The sequence below is a fragment of the Oncorhynchus keta genome, chromosome 34, assembly GCF_023373465.1.
Source record: "Oncorhynchus keta strain PuntledgeMale-10-30-2019 chromosome 34, Oket_V2, whole genome shotgun sequence".
Classification (NCBI taxonomy): Eukaryota; Metazoa; Chordata; class Actinopteri; order Salmoniformes; family Salmonidae; genus Oncorhynchus; species Oncorhynchus keta.
The window spans coordinates 62,692,340-62,711,473 of record NC_068454.1 but is presented as its reverse complement, the minus strand read 5'-3'; the positions used below and the strand labels follow the sequence as shown (position 1 = coordinate 62,711,473).

The 19,134-nt window shown below is 41.8% G+C and overlaps 1 protein-coding gene across 8 annotated transcripts; it reads left to right on the top strand.

The window, feature by feature from the left end:
* The first annotated feature begins 170 nt into the window (after window positions 1–170).
* LOC118367493 (HORMA domain-containing protein 1-like) lies at window positions 171–16,254 on the top strand. Of its 8 annotated transcripts, XR_008090406.1 has the most exons (17): window positions 189–264; window positions 737–803; window positions 974–1,118; window positions 1,235–1,298; window positions 1,434–1,470; window positions 1,565–1,585; window positions 1,668–1,694; window positions 1,819–1,886; window positions 10,789–10,940; window positions 12,780–12,937; window positions 13,032–13,118; window positions 13,261–13,318; window positions 13,464–13,525; window positions 13,704–13,787; window positions 14,218–14,377; window positions 15,325–15,393; window positions 15,637–15,706. XR_008090406.1 is itself a non-coding variant. In XM_035751019.2 (16 exons), the coding sequence occupies exons 2-16, from the start codon at window positions 771–773 to the stop codon at window positions 15,724–15,726; spliced, it is 1,158 nt and encodes a 385-aa protein (XP_035606912.1). In that variant the 5' UTR covers window positions 171–455; window positions 737–770; the 3' UTR covers window positions 15,727–16,254. The 8 variants fall into 8 exon arrangements, 7 of the variants coding, with proteins under 7 accessions (XP_035606912.1, XP_035606911.1, XP_035606910.1 ...); XM_035751019.2 differs by lacking the exon at window positions 14,218–14,377 and having other exon boundaries at window positions 171–455; window positions 15,634–16,254; XM_035751017.2 differs by lacking the exon at window positions 14,218–14,377 and having other exon boundaries at window positions 15,637–16,254.
* Window positions 16,255–19,134: the final 2,880 nt, after the last annotated feature.

Sequence of the window (19,134 nt, the reverse complement as noted above, 5' to 3'; positions counted from 1 at the left end):
GTGACAGATATATACAGTAACCAATTGTATAAGGAAACACGCTGTATTAGATACCAAGAGAGCCAATGAAATGCTACTACTCGTAGAGAAATGCTGATTGACAGGGCTGTGTCCAATAGAGTGCGGATATTCAATTTGTGCGCAGCGTTGCATCAAACTACACCAACAACAAAGCAAATTCCATACAGTGCCGCAACATAAACACCTTAATTTAAAACTGATGTTTACCTCGCCCAGGACTGTATGTTGTGGTGGCAAGAAAATGTACGTTATCTAAGGCTGCCCTCTGATTGGCTACTTTAGCTGTCCTTTTTGGCGGGTAACTGCGTCTGGCGCGAGTTTGACCCAACATCCAACAGTTTCTTAGTAAATTCGGTCTGGCTAGCTAGCTAACTTGTTTTTGGTAGTTATTTTTTTAACCAAAAAAGCAGGTTGTGTGACTGCGCTCTATCTAGGTAGTAATAGCTAGCTATGTGAGCTATGCAATTTCATACTAATCACAAATAGGTTGTAGAGTAAAGTCAGTGACATCAGTGGCTGTGTGTATTGCTGCAAGCTACGTTAGCTAGCAAATTTAATGTAGATAGCTAGTTAGCTAAATTAGCTAGCCAGATTAGTATAAAATATTTATGTATCTATCTGTGTAAACTAGTACTTAGCTAACGAGCTACTTATTTCAACATAGCTTTACCTTGATAGCTAGCTATCTGGCTTATAATTGATCTTTATTTTGTAGATTTGTCAACTTGTTATCAACTAGTTTTACTACCATGGCATGTGAACAACGTTTGCGGGCTGCTCAGGTAAAACCTCTGGCTATCCATAGCCAGACCTTGGTCCTATTGAATTGCTGTTTTATAGCTAGCAAATGGCATGTTCTAATAACGTTAGCATGGATATCTAAATGCCTCTATTTATTCAGACATCTTCAAATTGCCTTAGTGTAAACGCCTGCCTTTGTTATATTTTATAGGGCACCCAGTTGCTACCAAATGTAGTTTCAACAGAGCAGCAGTCCTTGATTGTTGTGAAGAAACTGCTGGCAATTGCAGTCTCCAGCATCACTTATCTCAGGGGTCTTTTCCCAGAAAAAGCTTATGGGAGAAAATTTGTTGAAGGTCAAACACATTTTATGTTCTTTTTAAATGTACTCAATTGTTATTGAAATTATTATACTGTAGCTAGCCAACATCTTCAAGAAGTAGACTTACACTTTCTTGTCTCTATGCCACAGAGCAGAAAGTTATGATCCTCAGGGAGGAACGCACCTGCCCTGGTGCCAGTCAGATTGTACAGTGGTTAGTATACACCACGAAGCCTCAGTCGGGAAATTCCAGGACAGTGTTTTCTCTGTGGCCAAATCCTTTCCCTTTATCCTGGTTAGATTATTTATTCAGGGTTGATTAATTAAGACTATTTTATACACCTCCCAGGATGCAGGGATGCTTTGATGCCCTTCAGAGAAAATATGTAAGTGAGATACTAGCATTTAGTTGTTTATTTATTATCTACATGTTATTAATGTTAATTAATGACATATAATGAATGTCTTGTATTCCAACAGTTGCGGACGGTCGTTATGTCTGTGAGTATATCTCATCAAATATTTTCTTCAGCATATAAAGCATTTTAAGTTGCTAAAGTTTGTATCCTTCCACTTTCTATAGATATACACAGACCCAGATAATCCAAAGGTAATAGACAACTTTTTAACCCCATAGGTATCGATCATAGTAATGCTTTGATTCTCTGCACTAGAACAAACTACAGTATATTTATTTTCTCATTGTGACACTGGTCTTTCTTTGCGATTTGCAGAAGGTTACTGAATGCTACCAGTTCAAAGTCCAATACACTGAAAAGGGACCCAAAATTGACTTTGAAAGGTATAGCTTTGTGAATGTGTATTAGGGTTGAATGGCAGGAACCCGGTTACTGAGATTTACTGCCCAAAACCACTCCCTTTTCCCGGGATAAATAACTGAGAAACCGGTAAATTATAATAAATTATTTATATGAACAGCATGACGTGAAATGGAACTGTTAAATTATATACAATGTCTAAATCTGGATTCTGTAAGGCCTTCCCTCTGGTCACTGCATAATGAATCATCAACTCTCAGGGTGGGAACCGACAGCCCATCTCAGTATGTAGACCTTCCCTTGGTAACTTTTTTTTTATTGTGATCGGTAGACCTACATTTGCTGCAGCATAGCCTACACTACAGTAATATAAAGACAGAATGCGCATCTAATTTGCACATCACCATCTGGCGTTCGGGGATCACCTTATTTTTTTTTTTATTGTAAAGGTTATATATTTGTTTGATTGCAGAGTTTAAAACACTCCTGTATCGTTTCTTTAAATCAGTGCATGAGTGAACACTTTCTCACTGTCTTTCTCTCTCCATCAATTCCATTCAAATTGCATTCAAAATAGATAATCGTGTTCAAGATTGATAAATATAGGCCTATATATACAGTGCATTTGGAAAGTATTTATAACTGTAATGAACATGACGGGAGACAGCTGGTTTCAAGCGCAGGGCGCAGCAGGTGTTTATTTGTAAAGGACCACAGGAGGAGGCAGGTAGCTGGGTCCAGGGGCAGGCAGAAGGTCATACACAGGGGGTCCAAAAAAGGCAACAGTACAGGCAGTGAAAAGGCTATAGTAACGTCGTCCGGGGGATCAGGCAATAGGTTAATAACAGGAAATCCGATAGGCTAAAGTACAGGCAGGAAATATCACATTTACAGACAGTTGAAGTCGGAAGTTAACATACACCTTTTGCCAAATACATTTAAACTCAAGTTTTTCACAATTCCTGACATTTAATCCCAGTAAAAATTCAGTTTTAGGTCAGTTAGGATCACCACTTTATTTTAAGAATGTGAAATGTCAGAATAATAGTAGAGAAATTATTTATTTTAGCTTTTATTTCCTTCATCACATTCCCAGTGGGGCAGAAGTTTACATACGCTCAATTATTATTTGGTAGCATTGCCTTTAAATTGTTTAATTTGGCCCATTCTTCCTGAGAGGGCTGGTGTAACTGAGTCAGGTTTGTAGGCCTCCTTTCTCCCACATGCTTTTTCAGTTATGCCCACAAACGGTCTCTAGGATTGAGGTCAGGGCTTTGTGATGGCCATTCCAATACCTTGACTTTGTTGTCCTTAAGCCATTTTGACACAACTTTGGAAGTATGCTTGGGGTCATTGTCCATTTGTAAGACACATTTGTGACCAAGCTTTAACTTGAGATGTTGCTTCAATAAATACCCATAATTTTCCATCCTCATGATGCCTTCTATTTTGTGAAGTGCACCTGTCACTCCTGCAGCAAAGCACACCCACAACATGATGCTGCCACCCCCGTGCTTCACGGTTGTGACGGTGTTCTTCGGCTTGCAAGCCTTCCCCTTTTTCCTCCAAACATTACGATGGTCATTATGGCCAAACAGTTCTATTTTTATTTAATCAGACCAGAGGACATTTCTCCAAAAAGTACGATCTTTGTCCCCATGTACAGTTGCATACCGTAGTCTGGATTTTTTATGGTGGTTTTGGAGCAGTGGCTTCTTCCTTGCTGAGCGGCCTTTCAGGTTATGTCGACATAGGACTCATTTTACTGTGGATATCGATACTTTTGTACCTGTTTCCTCCAGCATCTTCACAAGGTCCTTTGCTGTTCTTCTGGGATTGATTTGCACTTTTCGCACCAAAGTCCGTTAATCTCTAGGAGATTGAACGCGTCTCCTTCCTGAGCGGTACGACGGCTGCGTGGTCCCATGGTGTTTATGCTTGCGTACTATTGTTTGTACAGATGAACATGGTACCTGCAGGCGTTTGGAAATTGCTCCCAAGGATGAACCAGACTTGTGGAGGTCAACTATTCTTTTTCTGAGGTCTTGGCTGATTTCTTTTGATTTTCCCATGATGTCAAGCAAAGAGGCACTGAGTTTGAAGGTAGGCCTTGAAATACATCCACAGGTACACCTCCAATTGACTCAATTGATGTCAATTAGCCTATCAGAAGCTTCTAAAGCCATGACATAATTTTGTGGAATTTTCCAAGCTGTTTAAAGGCACAGTCAACTTAGTGTATTCAAATTTCTGACCCACTGAAATTGTGATACAGTGAATTATAAGTGAAATAATCTCTGTAAACAATAGTTGGAAAAATTACTCGTGCCATGCACAAAGTAGGATTCCTATCCGACTTGACAAAACTATAGTTTGTGAACAAGAAATTTGTGGAGTGGTTGCAAAACAAGTTTTTTAATTATTCCAACCTAACTATGTCAACCTACGACTTCAACTGTAAGTATTCAGACCCTTTGCTCAATACTTTGTTGAAGCACCTTTGACAGCGATTACAGTCTCGAGTCTTCTTGGGTATGACACTACAAGCTTGGCACACCTGAATTTGGAGAGTTTCTCCCATTCTTCTCTGCAGATCTTGTCAAGTTCTGTTAAGTTGGACGGAGAGCGTCGCTGCACAGCCATTTTGAGGTCTCTCCAGAGTTGTTCGATCTGGCTCAAGTCCAGGCTTTGGCTGGGCCACTCAAGGACATTCAGAGACTTGTCCTGAAGCCAATCCTGCGTTGTCTTAGCTGTGTGCTTAGGGACGACAGGGCTGCAGCGGAGCAGGTTGAGAGCTTCACCAACAAACTAACATATTCCAAGCACACCAAGATAGTCATGAAGAGGGCACGACAAAACCTACTCCCCCTCAGGAGACTGAAGGGATTTGGCATGGGTCCTCAGATCCTCAAAAGGTTCTACAGCCCCACCATCGAGAGCATCCTGACTGGTTGCATCACTGCCTAGTATGGCAACTGCTCGGCCTCCAACCGCAAGGCACTACAGAGGGTCGTGCGAACGGCCCAGTACATCACTGGGGCCAAGCTCCCTGCCATCCAGGACCTCTATACCAGGCAGTGTCAGAGGAAGACAGTAAAAATTGTCAAAGACTCCAGTCACCCTAGTTATAGACTGTTCTCTCTGCTAGTGCACAGCAAGTGGTGCCGGAGCGCCATGTCTAGACAGCTTCTAAACAGCTTCTACCCCCAAGCCATAAGACTCCTGAACATCTAATCAAATGGCTACCCAGACTATTTGCATTGCCCCCCCCCCTCTTACTCCGCTGCTACTCTCTGTTGTTATCATCTATCTATAGTCACTTTTAAAAAATATATATATATATTTTGCATTTTCCAATTACGAACACTCAAAACAAAAGTGAAAAGATATTAGACAACGATAGGACAAAGTGACAGTAACAGATGAACGTAACAAAAATAAATTATAATTATAGTTATATAAACAAACATACAATAATAAAACATTTAAGAAATTTTAAAAAAAAATATAAAAAATAAATAACGAGACATTGGATCACCTGCCGTAGGCTACATAATATACATTACGTGTGAAACATTGTGTGAGGATTACATATAGATTCAATCAATGAGATGTGGGGGAGATTCTCCATATAGTCAATAAAAGGTTGCCAAATTCTGTAAAATGTCTTTAACTTATTCCTCAAGCAGTAAGTGATTTTCTCCAAAGGGATACAACTATTAACTTCCGAAAGCCACATTGCAACTGGCAGGGAGGAATCCAATTTCCATTTCAAGGCAATACATTTCTTGGCAATCGCTAGCAATATTTCTGTTAGCTTTATAGTATGGCTTTGCCTAAGATTGGTGTTAGTAAAGTTACCCAGTAGACAGACCTCCGGGTCTAAAGGGAATGCAACCCCGTGAATTGAGGATATGGTATCGCATACCCCCTGCCAGAAACCGTGTAGTTTTGAACACTGCCAAGTGGAATGGAGGAATGTTCTTTCATCTGAGCCACATCTAAAACATAGGGAGGAGATATCTGGGTTGAACCTGTGCAGTCTAGATGGGGTGATATAGAGCTGATGGAGGAAATTAAACTGGATCAGTCTGTATCTGGAGTTCAATGTGGATGTAACGCCATCCCTGCATAGGTCACTCCATAGATCCTCATCAAGATCAATACCCAGATCTCTCTCCCATCTAAGTCGGGGTTTATCTAGCCCAGGCAGTGTTAGTCCTGACACAAGAGCATTGTAAACACGGGAAATGGTCTTGAACAGTGGTTGGTCTGCGTGGCAGAGTTGTTCAATAGGTGACATCTTAGGTAGGTTCCATTGTCTATCCATAGTCACTTTAATAACTCCACCTGCATGTACATATTACCTCAACTAACCGGTGCCCATGCCTCCCGAGTGGCGTAGTGGTCTAAGGCGCTGTAGTAGTGGTCTAGCTGTGCCACTAGAGATTCTGGGTTCGAGTCCAGGCTCTGTCGTAGCCGGCCACGACCGGGAGACCCATGGGGCGGCACACAATTGGCCCATCGTCGTCCGGGTTAGGGGAGGGTTTGGCCGGAAGGGATATCCTTGTCTCATCACGCACTAGTGACTCCTGTGGCGGGCCAGGTGTAGTGCACGCTGACATGGTCGCCAGGTGTACGGTGTTTCCTCCGACACATTGGTGCAGCTGGCTTCCGGGGCATTGTGTCAAGAAGCAGTGCGGCTTGGTTGGGTTGTGTTTCGGAGGACGCATGGCTCTCGACCTTTGCCTCTCCCGAGTCCGTACAGGAGTTGCAGCAATGAGACAAGACTGTAACTAACTCCAATTGGGGTGGGGGGGGGGAACTAACCGGTGCCCTCGCACATTGACTCTGTACCGGTACCCCCTGTATATTGTCTCGCTATTGTTATTTAATTACTTGTTACTTTTATTTCTTATTCTTATCCATATTTTTTTTTAACTGCATTGTTGTTTAGGGGCTCGTAAGTAAGCATTTCACTGTAAGGTCTACACCTGTTTTATTAGGCACATGTTACTAATAGGATTTGATTCGATTTGAACTTTCGCCCCCAGTCTGAGGTCCTGAGCATTCTAGAGCAGGATATCTTCAAGGATCTCTCCGTACTTTGTTCCGTTCATCTTTCCCTCAATCCTGACTAGTCTCCCAGTCCCTGCTGCAGAAAAACATCCCCACAGCATGATGCTGCCACCACCATGCTTCACCGTAGGGATGGTGCCATGTTTCCTGCAGACGTTACGGTTGGCATTCAGGCCAAAGAGTTCAATCTTGGTTTCATCAGACCAGAGAATCTTTGTCATGGTTTGAGAGACTTTAGGGGCCTTTTGGCAAACTTCAAGCTGGCCGTCGTGACTTTTACTGAGGAATGGCTTCCATCTGGCCACTCTACCACAAAGGCCTGATAGGTGGAGTGCTGCAGAGATGGTTGTCCTTCTAGAAGGCTCTCCCATCTCCAAAGAGTAACTCTGGAGCTCTGTCAGAGTGACTATCGGGTTCTTGGTCACCTCCCTGACCAAGGCCCTTCTCCCTCGATTGCTTAGTTTGGCCGCGTGGCCAGCTCTAGGAAGAGTCTTGGTGGTTCCAAACTTCTTCCATTTAAGAATGCTATTGTCTTCTTGGGGACCTTTAATGCTGTTGAAATTGTTTGGTACCCTTCCCCAGATCTGTGCCACCATCCTGTCTCGGAACAGACACAATCCTGTCTCGGAACTCTACGGACAATTCCTTTGACCTCATGGCTTGGTTTTTGCTCTGACATGCACTGTCAACTGTGGGACCTTATATTGGCAGGTGTTTGCATTTCCAAATCATGTCCAATCACTTGAATTTACCACAGGTGGACTCCAATCAAGTTGTAGAAACATCTCAAGGATGATCAATGGAAACAGGATGCACCTGAGCTCAATTTCAAGTTCCATGGCAAAGGGTCTGAATACTTATGTAAATAAGGTATTTCTGGGGGGGTTTCTAATTAAGTTTTCCAAAATTTCAATAAAACTGTTTTCGCTTTGTCATTATGGGGTATTGTGCGTAGATTGATGAGGAAAAAAATAAGTGAACTCAAGGGGTCCGAAAAGTTCTCGAATGCACTCTAGATGTGCTAACCTACCTCTTTCAGGAAATAAATCCAAATGCAGTATTATTCTTATATTTATGTAATGAATGACGGTTAATGCATAATACGTTTCTAACTTATATCCTCGGTCTCTTGCGCAATACACAAGCACCTGTGCTCTGTTGGACTCTGTAAAAAAATGTTCCTTAGCTCTTGGAGCTCCATGCAGGAAAATCTAGACTAGAATAATTTGCTGGAAATTTTGTTTTTTGTATTTCTAACACCAATAGACTATTCGAAGAGGGACACAAGCTCTTGTTTTCCGAATGTTAAATACAGGAGCTAATAAAACTCTTGGTTAGTTTGAAAGAAGAGCAAATGCGGGATGGGGGTAGGTTATATAGCAGTTAATTATGCAGACCCATAACCATCCAATCCTCGTAAATAGTCCTATATTATTCAAGCATGTCATTAGAATGATGAAGATAAGGACAACAACACTTATTTCATTTAACTGTTGGAAGCAAGGAAGGAATGAAGCAACACTAGAGAGAGAAAGAGGAGGTAGGCTAATAACATTAGGGGAAATATTATGAAAAATGTCAATCAAATTCACTAGCCTATACTTGTAACTTTGTAGGCTGCATGTGCTGCACCAGAATCACACGTTCTCTACCTGCTTTATCATGGTTTGACCAAGGTGCGTAATTCCAGCCCATATAATACAGTGTAAACAATGCAGTAGAGTAATACAGTTCACACTCAAAAAGATTACTGGAGCTTGTTTAATTTATTTACCAAAGAGAGCATATACAGTGCCTTGCAAAAGTATTCGGCCCCCTTGAACTTTGCGACCTTTTGCCACATTTCAGGCTTCAAACATAAAGATATAAAACTATTTTTTTGTGAAGAATCAAGAACAAGTGGGACACAATCATGAAGTGGAACGACATTTAATGGATATTTCAAACTTTTTTAACAAATCAAAAACTGAAAAATTGGGCGTGCAAAATTATTCAGCCCCTTTACTTTCAGTGCAGCAAACTCTCTCCAGAAGTTCAGTGAGGATCTCTGAATGATCCAATGTTGACCTAAATGACTAATGATGATAAATACAATCCACCTGTGTGTAATCAAGTCTCCGTATAAATGCACCTGCACTGTGATAGTCTCAGAAGTCCGTTAAAAGCGCAGAGAGCATCATGAAGAACAAGGAACACACCAGGCAGGTCCGAGATACTGTTGTGAAGAAGTTTAAAGCCGGATTTGGATACAAAAAGATTTCCCAAGCTTTAAACATCCCAAGGAGCACTGTGCAAGTATAATATTGAAATGGAAGGAGTATCAGACCACTGCAAATCTACCAAGACCTGGCCGTCCCTCTAAACTTTCAGCTCATACAAGGAGAAGACTGATCAGAGATGCAGCCAAGAGGCCCATGATCACTCTGGATGAACTGCAGAGATCTACAGCTGAGGTGGGAGACTGTCCATAGGACAACAATCAGTCGTATATTGCACAAATCTGGCCTTTATGGAAGAGTGGCAAGAAGAAAGCCATTTCTTAAAGATATCCATAAAAAGTGTTGTTTAAAGTTTGCCACAAGCCACCTGGGAGACACACCAAACATGTGGAAGAAGGTGCTCTGGTCAGATGAAACCAAAATTTAACTTTTTGGCAACAATGCAAAACGTTATGTTTGGCGTAAAAGCAACACAGCTCATCACCCTGAACACACCATCCCCACTGTCAAACATGGTGGTGGCAGCATCATGGTTTGGGCCTGCTTTTCTTCAGCGGGGACAGGGAAGATGGTTAAAATTGATGGGAAGATGGATGGAGCCAAATACAGGACCATTCTGGAAGAAAACCTGATGGAGTCTGCAAAAGACCTGAGACTGGGACGGAGATTTGTCTTCCAACAAGACAATGATCCAAAACATAAAGCAAAATCTACAATGGAATGGTTCAAAAATAAACATATCCAGGTGTTAGAATGGCCAAGTCAAAGTCCAGACCTGAATCCAATCGAGAATCTGTGGAAAGAACTGAAAACTGCTGTTCACAAATGCTCTCCATCCAACCTCACTGAGCTCGAGCTGTTTTGCAAGGAGGAATGGGAAAGAATTTCAGTCTCTCGATGTGCAAAACTGATAGAGACATACCCCAAGCGACTTACAGCTGTAATTGCAGCAAAAGGTGGCGCTACAAAGTATTAACTTAAGGGGGCTGAATCATTTTGCACGCCCAATTTTTCAGTTTTTGATTTGTTAAAAAAATTTGAAATATCCAAAAAATGTCGTTCCACTTCATGAATGTGTCCCACTTGTTGATTCTTCACAAAAAATACAGTTTTGTATCTTTATGTTTGAAGCCTGAAATGTGGCAAAAGGTCACAAAGTTCAAGGGGGCCGAATACTTTCGCAAGGCACTGTAGCTAGCTACATCTATGTGCTTTTATGTTTTTCTGTCTTATGTCATGTTCAGTAGCTGTAATGGATAACGGTACAATCATTTGGGCGTTTTTGGGCTTGGGCTCATTAAATGTCTTTAATGTAGGGCTCATAACATTTATTTAATCAGGTTTAGGTTGCATCAGGCATGAATTTTCGATCAAAGCTATAATAAAATCCAAACATAGGTCTATTTATATGCTTTGTAATGCTTTTGAATGACACATCCAGTTTTGGCAGGAATTACCGGCTTCACAAAAGTGATTTATTCTCGGGATGGAACATTTGTAAAATACCGGGAAAATATTCAACCCTAATGTGTATAACATAATGATAACATGGCAGAATTTAATTGAGAAACATTGAAGAAAGAACCTTTTAATTGTCTAAAAATGTTTACATTTATTCTTGTTTTAGCAAAAACAGCAAGAATCTGGGAAAGATGGCTTGCAGCAACACAAAAAAGTCCAGCCTCCTCCTGGTGCGTAAACTCTACACACTGATGCAGAACCTGGGTCCTCTGCCAGACAATGTCTGTCTCAACATGAAACTCTCTTACTACGACGACGGTAAAGACCACACAATGATGGGGATGATGTGACGCAGTACGCTGCGCAAGTGACATCATACTTCCGGGGTAATGTCCTGGGTCTTTTAAATGGGCTCCAAGATTATATGATCAAATTCATTTAATTACACTGAGTATACCAAACATTAGGAACACCCCATTGACCTCAGAACAGCCTCAAATCATTGGTGCATGGACTCTACAAGGTGTCGAAAGCATTCCACGGGGATGCTGGCCCATGTTGACTCCAATGCTTCCCACAATTGTGTCAAGTTGGCTGGATGTTCTTTGGGTGGTGGACCATTTTTAAATTATATATTTTTTTACCCCTTTTTCTCCCCAATTTCATGGTATCCAATTGTTTTTTTTAGAGCTACACACTTGCCTCATCGCTACAACTCCCGTACGGTCTCGGGAGAGACGAAGGTTGAAAGTCATGCGTCCTCCGATACCCAACCAAGCCGCACTGCTTCTTAACACAGCGCCATCCAACCTGGAAGCCAGCCACACCAATGTGTCGGAGGAAACACCGTGCACCTGGCAACCTTGGTTAGCGCGCACTGCGCCCGGCCCGCCACAGGGATCTCTGGTGCGCAATGAGACAAGGATTTCCATACCGGCCAAACCCTCCCTAACCCGGACGACGCTAGGCCAATTGTGCGTCGCCCCACGGACTTACGACAGAGCCTGGGCAGTACAGGTTCTGTTGTAACAGTACAGCGCCCTTAACCACTGCGCCACCCGGAGGCCCTAGTGGACCATTCTTAATACACACGGAAACAGCATTACAGTTCTTGACACAAACCGGTGTGCCTGGCACCTACTACCATACTCCATTCAAAGACACTTCAATCTTTTGTATTTTCTATTCACCCTCTGAATGGCACACATACACAATCCATGTCTCAATCGTCTCAAGGCTTCAAAATCCTTTGTTTAACCTGTCACCCTCCCTTCATCTACATTGATTGAAGGGAATTTAACAAGTGACAGTAAGGCATCATAGCTTTCACCTTCCATATGTCATGGAAAGAGCAGGTGTTTTGTATACTGAGTGTATATTTAAGCAATAAGGCCCGAGGGGGTGTGGTATATGGCCAATATACCACAGCTAAGGGCTGTGTCCTAGCACAACCCCTGTTGTACCTTAATGCTATTATAAACTGGTTACCAACCTAATTAGAGCAGTAAATATAAATGTTTTGTCATAACCATGGTATACCATGGCTTTCAGCCAATCAACATTCAGGGCTCGAACCACCCAGTTTTTAATTGTGTATTGATTTGCTCACACCCGATGCCTTTTATCAAAATATTTGAAGCTGAATAAGTAAGACACATCACGAGAGTTAGAAAAGTCTCATTTTAACTACATCTCCTGCAGCGTTGTTAGCATGCTGGAGCATGACTGTTTTAGCTGAAGACTTACAGGAAGGTAACAACCTGTTAGTTACAGGCTTTTGATGTGTTTTATATTAGATTAGCTGGGAGTGTTTTTCACTGAAAGTTGCCAACTACTGCCTTTTGATTTGTAGTTTGTGTGTAGTTCAAATTAAACGGTTGTAACTTTTCCGCTTCGTGCTTATTGAGTCTCAAATACGTTGAAAACCGGCATATGGTATATAAATATATACAAAACACTTTAATATATTTCTTAAATGACTGCGTTTTTATGAATTTGACAATAAACATTTTAAGCCCATTCTTAGCCTACAAAACCCGGATGGAGTACAGAAGTAAAATTGAAGCGCAACTTTCATAGGGTATAACAAGTATATGTTTTTTTTTTTTTACACATAAAGAGTTTGTGTGTGTGTTTGCATGTGTGTATATATCTCAGTCACTCCCCAGGACTACCAACCCCCAGGCTTCATGGAGGGGGACAGCGATAGCATGCAGTTTGAGAAGGAGCCTGTCAACCTGACCATGGGTGAGGTGGACACTCCCTTCCACACCCTGAAGGTGGACGTGACCACAGAGAGAGAAAGGCTGGAGCAGGTATGAAGGAAAGGGGGGAAATAACTAGTCAGAGTAATGTCAACCAGACTGGCAGGTGACACGTTGATTAACAGCTGTCCCCTTTTCTCTGTAGGTTGATGACGAGCAGCCGATCTGCATGAGGGACAAGTGGGAGCTGAAGATGGAGGAAGGGACAGTGACCAAGATCAGCAGTCAGCAGGTGAGACTTGAGGCCTCTAGGCTAATTTGACTGGGTGCCGATGGCATGGCGCTATTGTTTTAACCCAGTAGGGGGTGTTGCTGTCTATCCCATGGGATGTACCTATAGTCTATAACATTTTTAATGGGGTTTCTACTTTTAGACTCGCATGATAAAAGTAATGGAAAATCCGGACAACAACCTTTACTTGGACAATTCCGGTAGGACCTCCTCTCTCAAATCTTAGTATAAAGCAGTTTCGCTGAACATGATAACAGTAGTGCTATTTTCTCTTTTAATAAGTCAAATGCAGTCGGAAATCCATGTTTGGTTTTATTGTGTTTTCATCATGTTTGATGCTCAAAGAGGTCCAGGTGAACTGCCAGGAGAAGATGGAGGTGTGTGAGGAGAGCACAGAGAACTCTCAGGTAAAATAACAGCAAAATGTACATTCTGCATAGTCACAACTAAGATAGGCCTTTGTATCAAGCAAATACAAATACAGAACAATACAAATATATAGGTGGGATAGTACTGTAAGTAATATAGGTGCTGCTCCAGTTGTGAAGGTAACGGTCTGTCGTTTGATTGACCTGTCTGTCTCAGATGGATACTTTGGGAAAGAGGACACCTGACCTGGAAGTGGCCATTAAGATGACCAGGAGCGGACGCGTCACCAGGTCCACCCTGGTCAGTGCCCCCCAAAACATACAACACTATCTAACTCCTACTGGCCCTGTTCAAATGGAAGACATTTTTGTATAGCGTAATGTAAAAATGACCACGAAGGATGTACAGTTGAAGTCGGAAGTTTAAATACACTTAGGTTGGAGTCATTAATACTCGTTTTTCAACCACTCCACAAATTTCTTGTTAACAAACTAGTTTTGGCAAGGCGGTTAAGACATCTAGTTTGTGCATGACACAAGTAATTTTTCCAACAATTGTTTACAGACAGATTATTTCACTTATAATTCACTGTATCACAATTCCAGTGGGTCAGAAGTTTACATACACCAAGTTGACTGTGCCTTTAAACAGCTTGTAAAATTCCAGAAAATTATGTCACGTCTTTAAAAGGTTCTGATAGTCTAATTGACATCATTTGATTCAATTGAAGGTGTACCTGTGGATGTATTTCAAGGCCTACCTTCAAGCTCAGTGCCTCTTTGCTTGACATCATGGGAAAATCAAAATAAATCAGCCAAGACCTCAGAAAAATAATTGCTGACCTCCACAAGTCTGGTTCATCCTTGGGAGCAATTTCCAAACGCCTGAAGGTACCACGTTCATCTGTACAAACAATAGTACACAAGTATAAACACCATGGGACCATGCAGCCGTCATACCGCTCAGGAAGGAGATGCGTTCTATCTCCTAGAGATGACTGTACTTTGGTGCGAAAAGTGCAAATCAATCCCAGAACAACAGCAAAGGACCTTGTGAAGATGCTGAAGGAAACAGGTATAAAACTATTGATATCCACAGTAAAACGAGTCCTATATCGACATAACCTGAAAGGCCGCTCAACAAGGAAGAAGCCACTGCTCCAAAACCGCCATAAAACAGCCAGACTACGGTTTCCCCATGGGGACAAAGATCGTACATTTTGGAGAAATGTCCTCTGGTCTGATGAAACAAAAATAGAACTTCCAATGTTGTGGCAAAATGGCTTAAGGACAACAAAGTCAAGGTATTGGAGTGGCCATCACAAAGCCCTGACCTCAATTCTATAGAACATTTGAGGTCAGAAATGAAAAAGTGTGTGCGAGCAAGGAGGCCTACAAACCTGACTCAGTTACACCAGGTCTGTCAGGAGGAATGGGCCAAAATTCACCCAACTTATTGTGGGGAAGCTGGTGGAAGCCTACCTGAAACGTTTGACCCAAGTTTAACAATTTAAAGGCAATGCTACCAAATACTAATTGAGTGTGTGTAAACTTCTGACCTACTGGGTATGTGATGAAATAAATAAATTCTGAAATAAATCATTTCTCTACTATTATTCTGACATTTCACATTCTTAACATAAAGTGGTGATCCTAACTGACCTAAGACAGGGAATTTTTACTAGAATTAAATGTCAGGAATTGTGAAAAACTGAGTTTAAATATATTTGGCTACGGTGTACGTAAACTTCCGACTTCAACTGTATATCTATGGGTCTAGCTTCACAAGCACTTCCCTGCATTCTGTGATTTACTGTCTTTGGTCTGTGTGTGTGCAGGAGAGAAAGGCTGAGACTGAGGTGCACAGCGTCAGCAAGATGACTCCCTCTCCCATCGAAGACAAAATGGTGGGAGACACCCCCCCTCGAGCATCATAGATTTCATCACCCAGTCTTACTCACAGGAGTGATAATAATGTGCAAATTTTCTTTTCAAGATAAAAGTTCCCTGACCTACATGTTTTTTAACAAGTCAATATGACTCATTCAATCCATCCCATCTAGATGTTTACAGAATATTGTTTGGCAATCATTATTCATTTTAGAGTCTTGCATTAGTTAGTAAACTGTCTGACACTCTCTGATTAGCAGATATCGCAGTTCGAGTTCCCCTGCAGTCAGGATGTCCAGGCCTCTGTGTCGAAGAAACGCAAGTTCAGCGAACCCAAGGAACGCTTCTGACCTCTGACCTTTCCACTTTACCTATAAGATACCTTTCAAGACAAGAACCGATTTTCTAATTTGCATGGGCAAAAGCTCTAGTCTTTTTTAGTTGTTTTAAAGGAAAGGTGTAGTGCCCACCGCCAACACCACCATAGTACTGCTGCATTCTGTTGTTACAATGGAAAGGATAAAGGAAATGGTTCTTTCTAGTCCACCTTGTTTATGTTTATACTTTTTTTTTCATTGTTGAGTTTCATGCTAGTGTGTGATTTGGAGACTGGGGAAAATGTATTTTCTACAATTGTATATTGGGGTCTGTGAAGTGCGAAACTCACAGTTTTATTTATTTCAAAGGATGGCATTTTTATTGTGACAATACTGTTTAGTTTGTTTTATGATTTACCATGAACTTTACACTGTGCAAAATTGTGTTTATATTTTGTATTGTTATATAATGTATCAATATACAGTACCCTCCAGTTGTAAGTTATTTGATTAAATGTATGTTTCTAATAAATTAAAGTGCCTTTTCTCAGTTTTGAAAAAGGTTTGTAATTTCTACACACTAGTGCTGAACCTCAGATATAACTGCTTCCATCAGCAGCAAACCTGGGTGCACCTGTTTTAGTGTCGTGGTTGGAAAAAGGAAACAAGTTCTTGCTACAATTCAAGATCAAAGAGCTTCAGCTTCTTGTCTGCAAGACCTGATGCTGTTAGCATGAGCGCAAAAAAATCTATACAATACCGTATAACCTTATTAAATAATAGCCAACCTTAAATAAAGGGACTGCCAAATGGCAGCATTTGCATGAGGTGTGATTTAAATTAAGCTGTTAAGTGAAAGTGGATTATATCTGTACACACTGACCTTTGGGCTGAGATAACCGGCCATCAGCAGCCTTCTGCCAGGCTGCTGTGTGTTTTTAATCAGCTGTTATTTTTCCCAGAGAGGGACATTTGCTGATAGACTGCCTTAACCCACTGCAGATCAATACTGCAGGAAGCCTTTGTGATGCATATCCAAACAGGCCCTCTCTTCTCTCCACCACATCGGCTGGTGGGAGAGGGAGAGTCCATCAAATCAGCTCCTACATCCAAACAGGGCTTGTCTTCGACACTGGAGAATAACCTCATTTCATTGTCTCTTGTTTTTTATGGGCACTGGAGATAACATTCAAGTGGAAAGTGGAATGGACTGCAAAATCTAGTGCAATGCCCTCTGCACCTTTGACAATACACACATAGCAGCAAATTGACAATCTGAATGAGCTGTGAAAAGCATTTTTCAACTGTTTTTATTATATCGACAGCCCACTGTCATAAAATGACAGTAAGAAAGTCTCTCTAGTCATGTTATACTATATTGTAGTTACAGTACCTGTGTATCCAGGTTGATTATTCTAACTAATACTTCATCTAATAGTGCACATTGAACAGGTGGCTTTTATAATTTAAGGTTAACTCCAATCGCTTGGTAACAGTGGAGGCTGGTGAAGGGAGGACGACTCATAGTAATGGCTGGAATGGAGTGAACACATGGAAACTTGTTTCATTCCAGCCACTCCGTTCCAGACATTACAATGAGCCGTCCTCCCTTCACCAGCCTCCACTGCTTAGTAATTATTGGCAACTGGCTACTTTGACAGCATTGATGGGACTTAAAATGTAGCTACAGTTTTAACGTGTAGTTTATAGTAAGGTTTATTTGCTGTTGTACACATTAGTGTCTAAAAGCTGAATTGCAGTGTATATCAGGTGTGTGATACATCAGAGAAAATACAGTATGAGTGAAGCTCTTCAGCCTACTCCAAAGGTAAAGTGCACAAATTAATCAAAAACGACACGCCAACATCAGCAGACAACATCTGAATTACAATGCTACTTACCTCCACTCCCTCAAACAAGAAATGAATTCTGAAATTAAATTCAGGGACACACATCGAATGGCAAGTGTTAACAGATCAATCAGCTGGTCAAACATGAGGCTGGTTTCAGAGGCTGTCTCTCCCCCTATGTGGAGCCAAGTCCCGGGTCTCTGAGTCAATATGAACCGGCCGATGCGGTTCGTGTGATGAGAAGGGAAGCCCTGTCAGACAAACAGACAGAGGGACTGATAGACGGATGGACTGGCCCATCCCTGGGCCTTAGATTAGAAAGACACTCAGGCTGCATGTAGGGGGTGCTGGGATTATGCCTGCAGGGCCTGTGGGCCCCAGAGGCGGTTGGGGTTTAGAGGCGAGCGGGGGAGAGGACTGGACATTCAGCCAGGGACCGTGACCCCTTCGACCTTGCCAGAAGGGCAGCAAATGTTTCGTAGCTGATTAGCAGTTCTTCAACAGAGCATCGTGGCTGATGTGATCTCTTTGCTATAAGGTAAAAGGAAACTGGGGGAGTCTCCTCTGAATATAGATGACATTGTATCTGAGCATGACTATGAACAATAACAACAATTTGAGGGTAAGCCTGATATATATTGATTAAAGTCTGCAAAAATATACCATAGGGGAGCCGTGAACTAAATTAGAGAAAAACACACTGAATAGCTCTAAACTAGTATAAATAATATGTATTACAAAAGTATTTAAAAAACATACTATACTGTAATTTGCAGTTTGGTAGTTTTGAAAATGACCACAAGGGGGTGATAGGCTGCTACAGAATATTATGAGACTCAGGCCAAAATGATAAAGGATGCAGTATCTGTAGGCCTATGTAACTATTAACAAATACTTCCATGTACTTGCACCAATGAACAGGTTTATTTATTTCTCCACTGTATTCACTTCCAACTGCATTACACTTGAATCACAAATGAAACTCTCTAAAATGATTTGTTTTGTGATGCCATAGAAAGCACTGTCTGCAGAGTGATAGAGTGATTCCTATTTGATTTGCATAAAATAAGTTAAATAAGATTCCATGTGAGCAGGTGTTTCCAGGGAGAACAGATTATGAGATTGAATCTGTGTACATGGTCAGTGTTGAGCAGTAGTGTTACCTACTTGAAACAGATGCTCAAAGATGTGCTTCCATTGTGATCCAAGTAGACAGCTGAATTGTTTACCAAAGGCCCTTTCTTCAGTTCAGGACACTTACAATGGCTGAGTTCTGACACTGAGGATTTCTGCGGGAGTGGGAGGGAGGAGAAGGGCAGATTGAAGGGAGAGCTTCTGCCTTGTACCCCTTTTCTCTGTGCTCAGATGGACCTCACCCTCCCCCAAAGCCACCGGAGGGCAGGGGTTTAAATGTCACGCTTGGTCATCAGAGCGCCTGGCCAGGCTCGTGTCTCTGGGGGGAACACGCCAGGAGAGAAAGGGGAGGGAGGGAGAGACACTTGCCCTCACCATTGTCCATTACGATAGGCATGAGCTGCTAACTGACTCCAAATCAAGTGTATCCTCTCGCCACGTGAACTGCCTGTCCAAC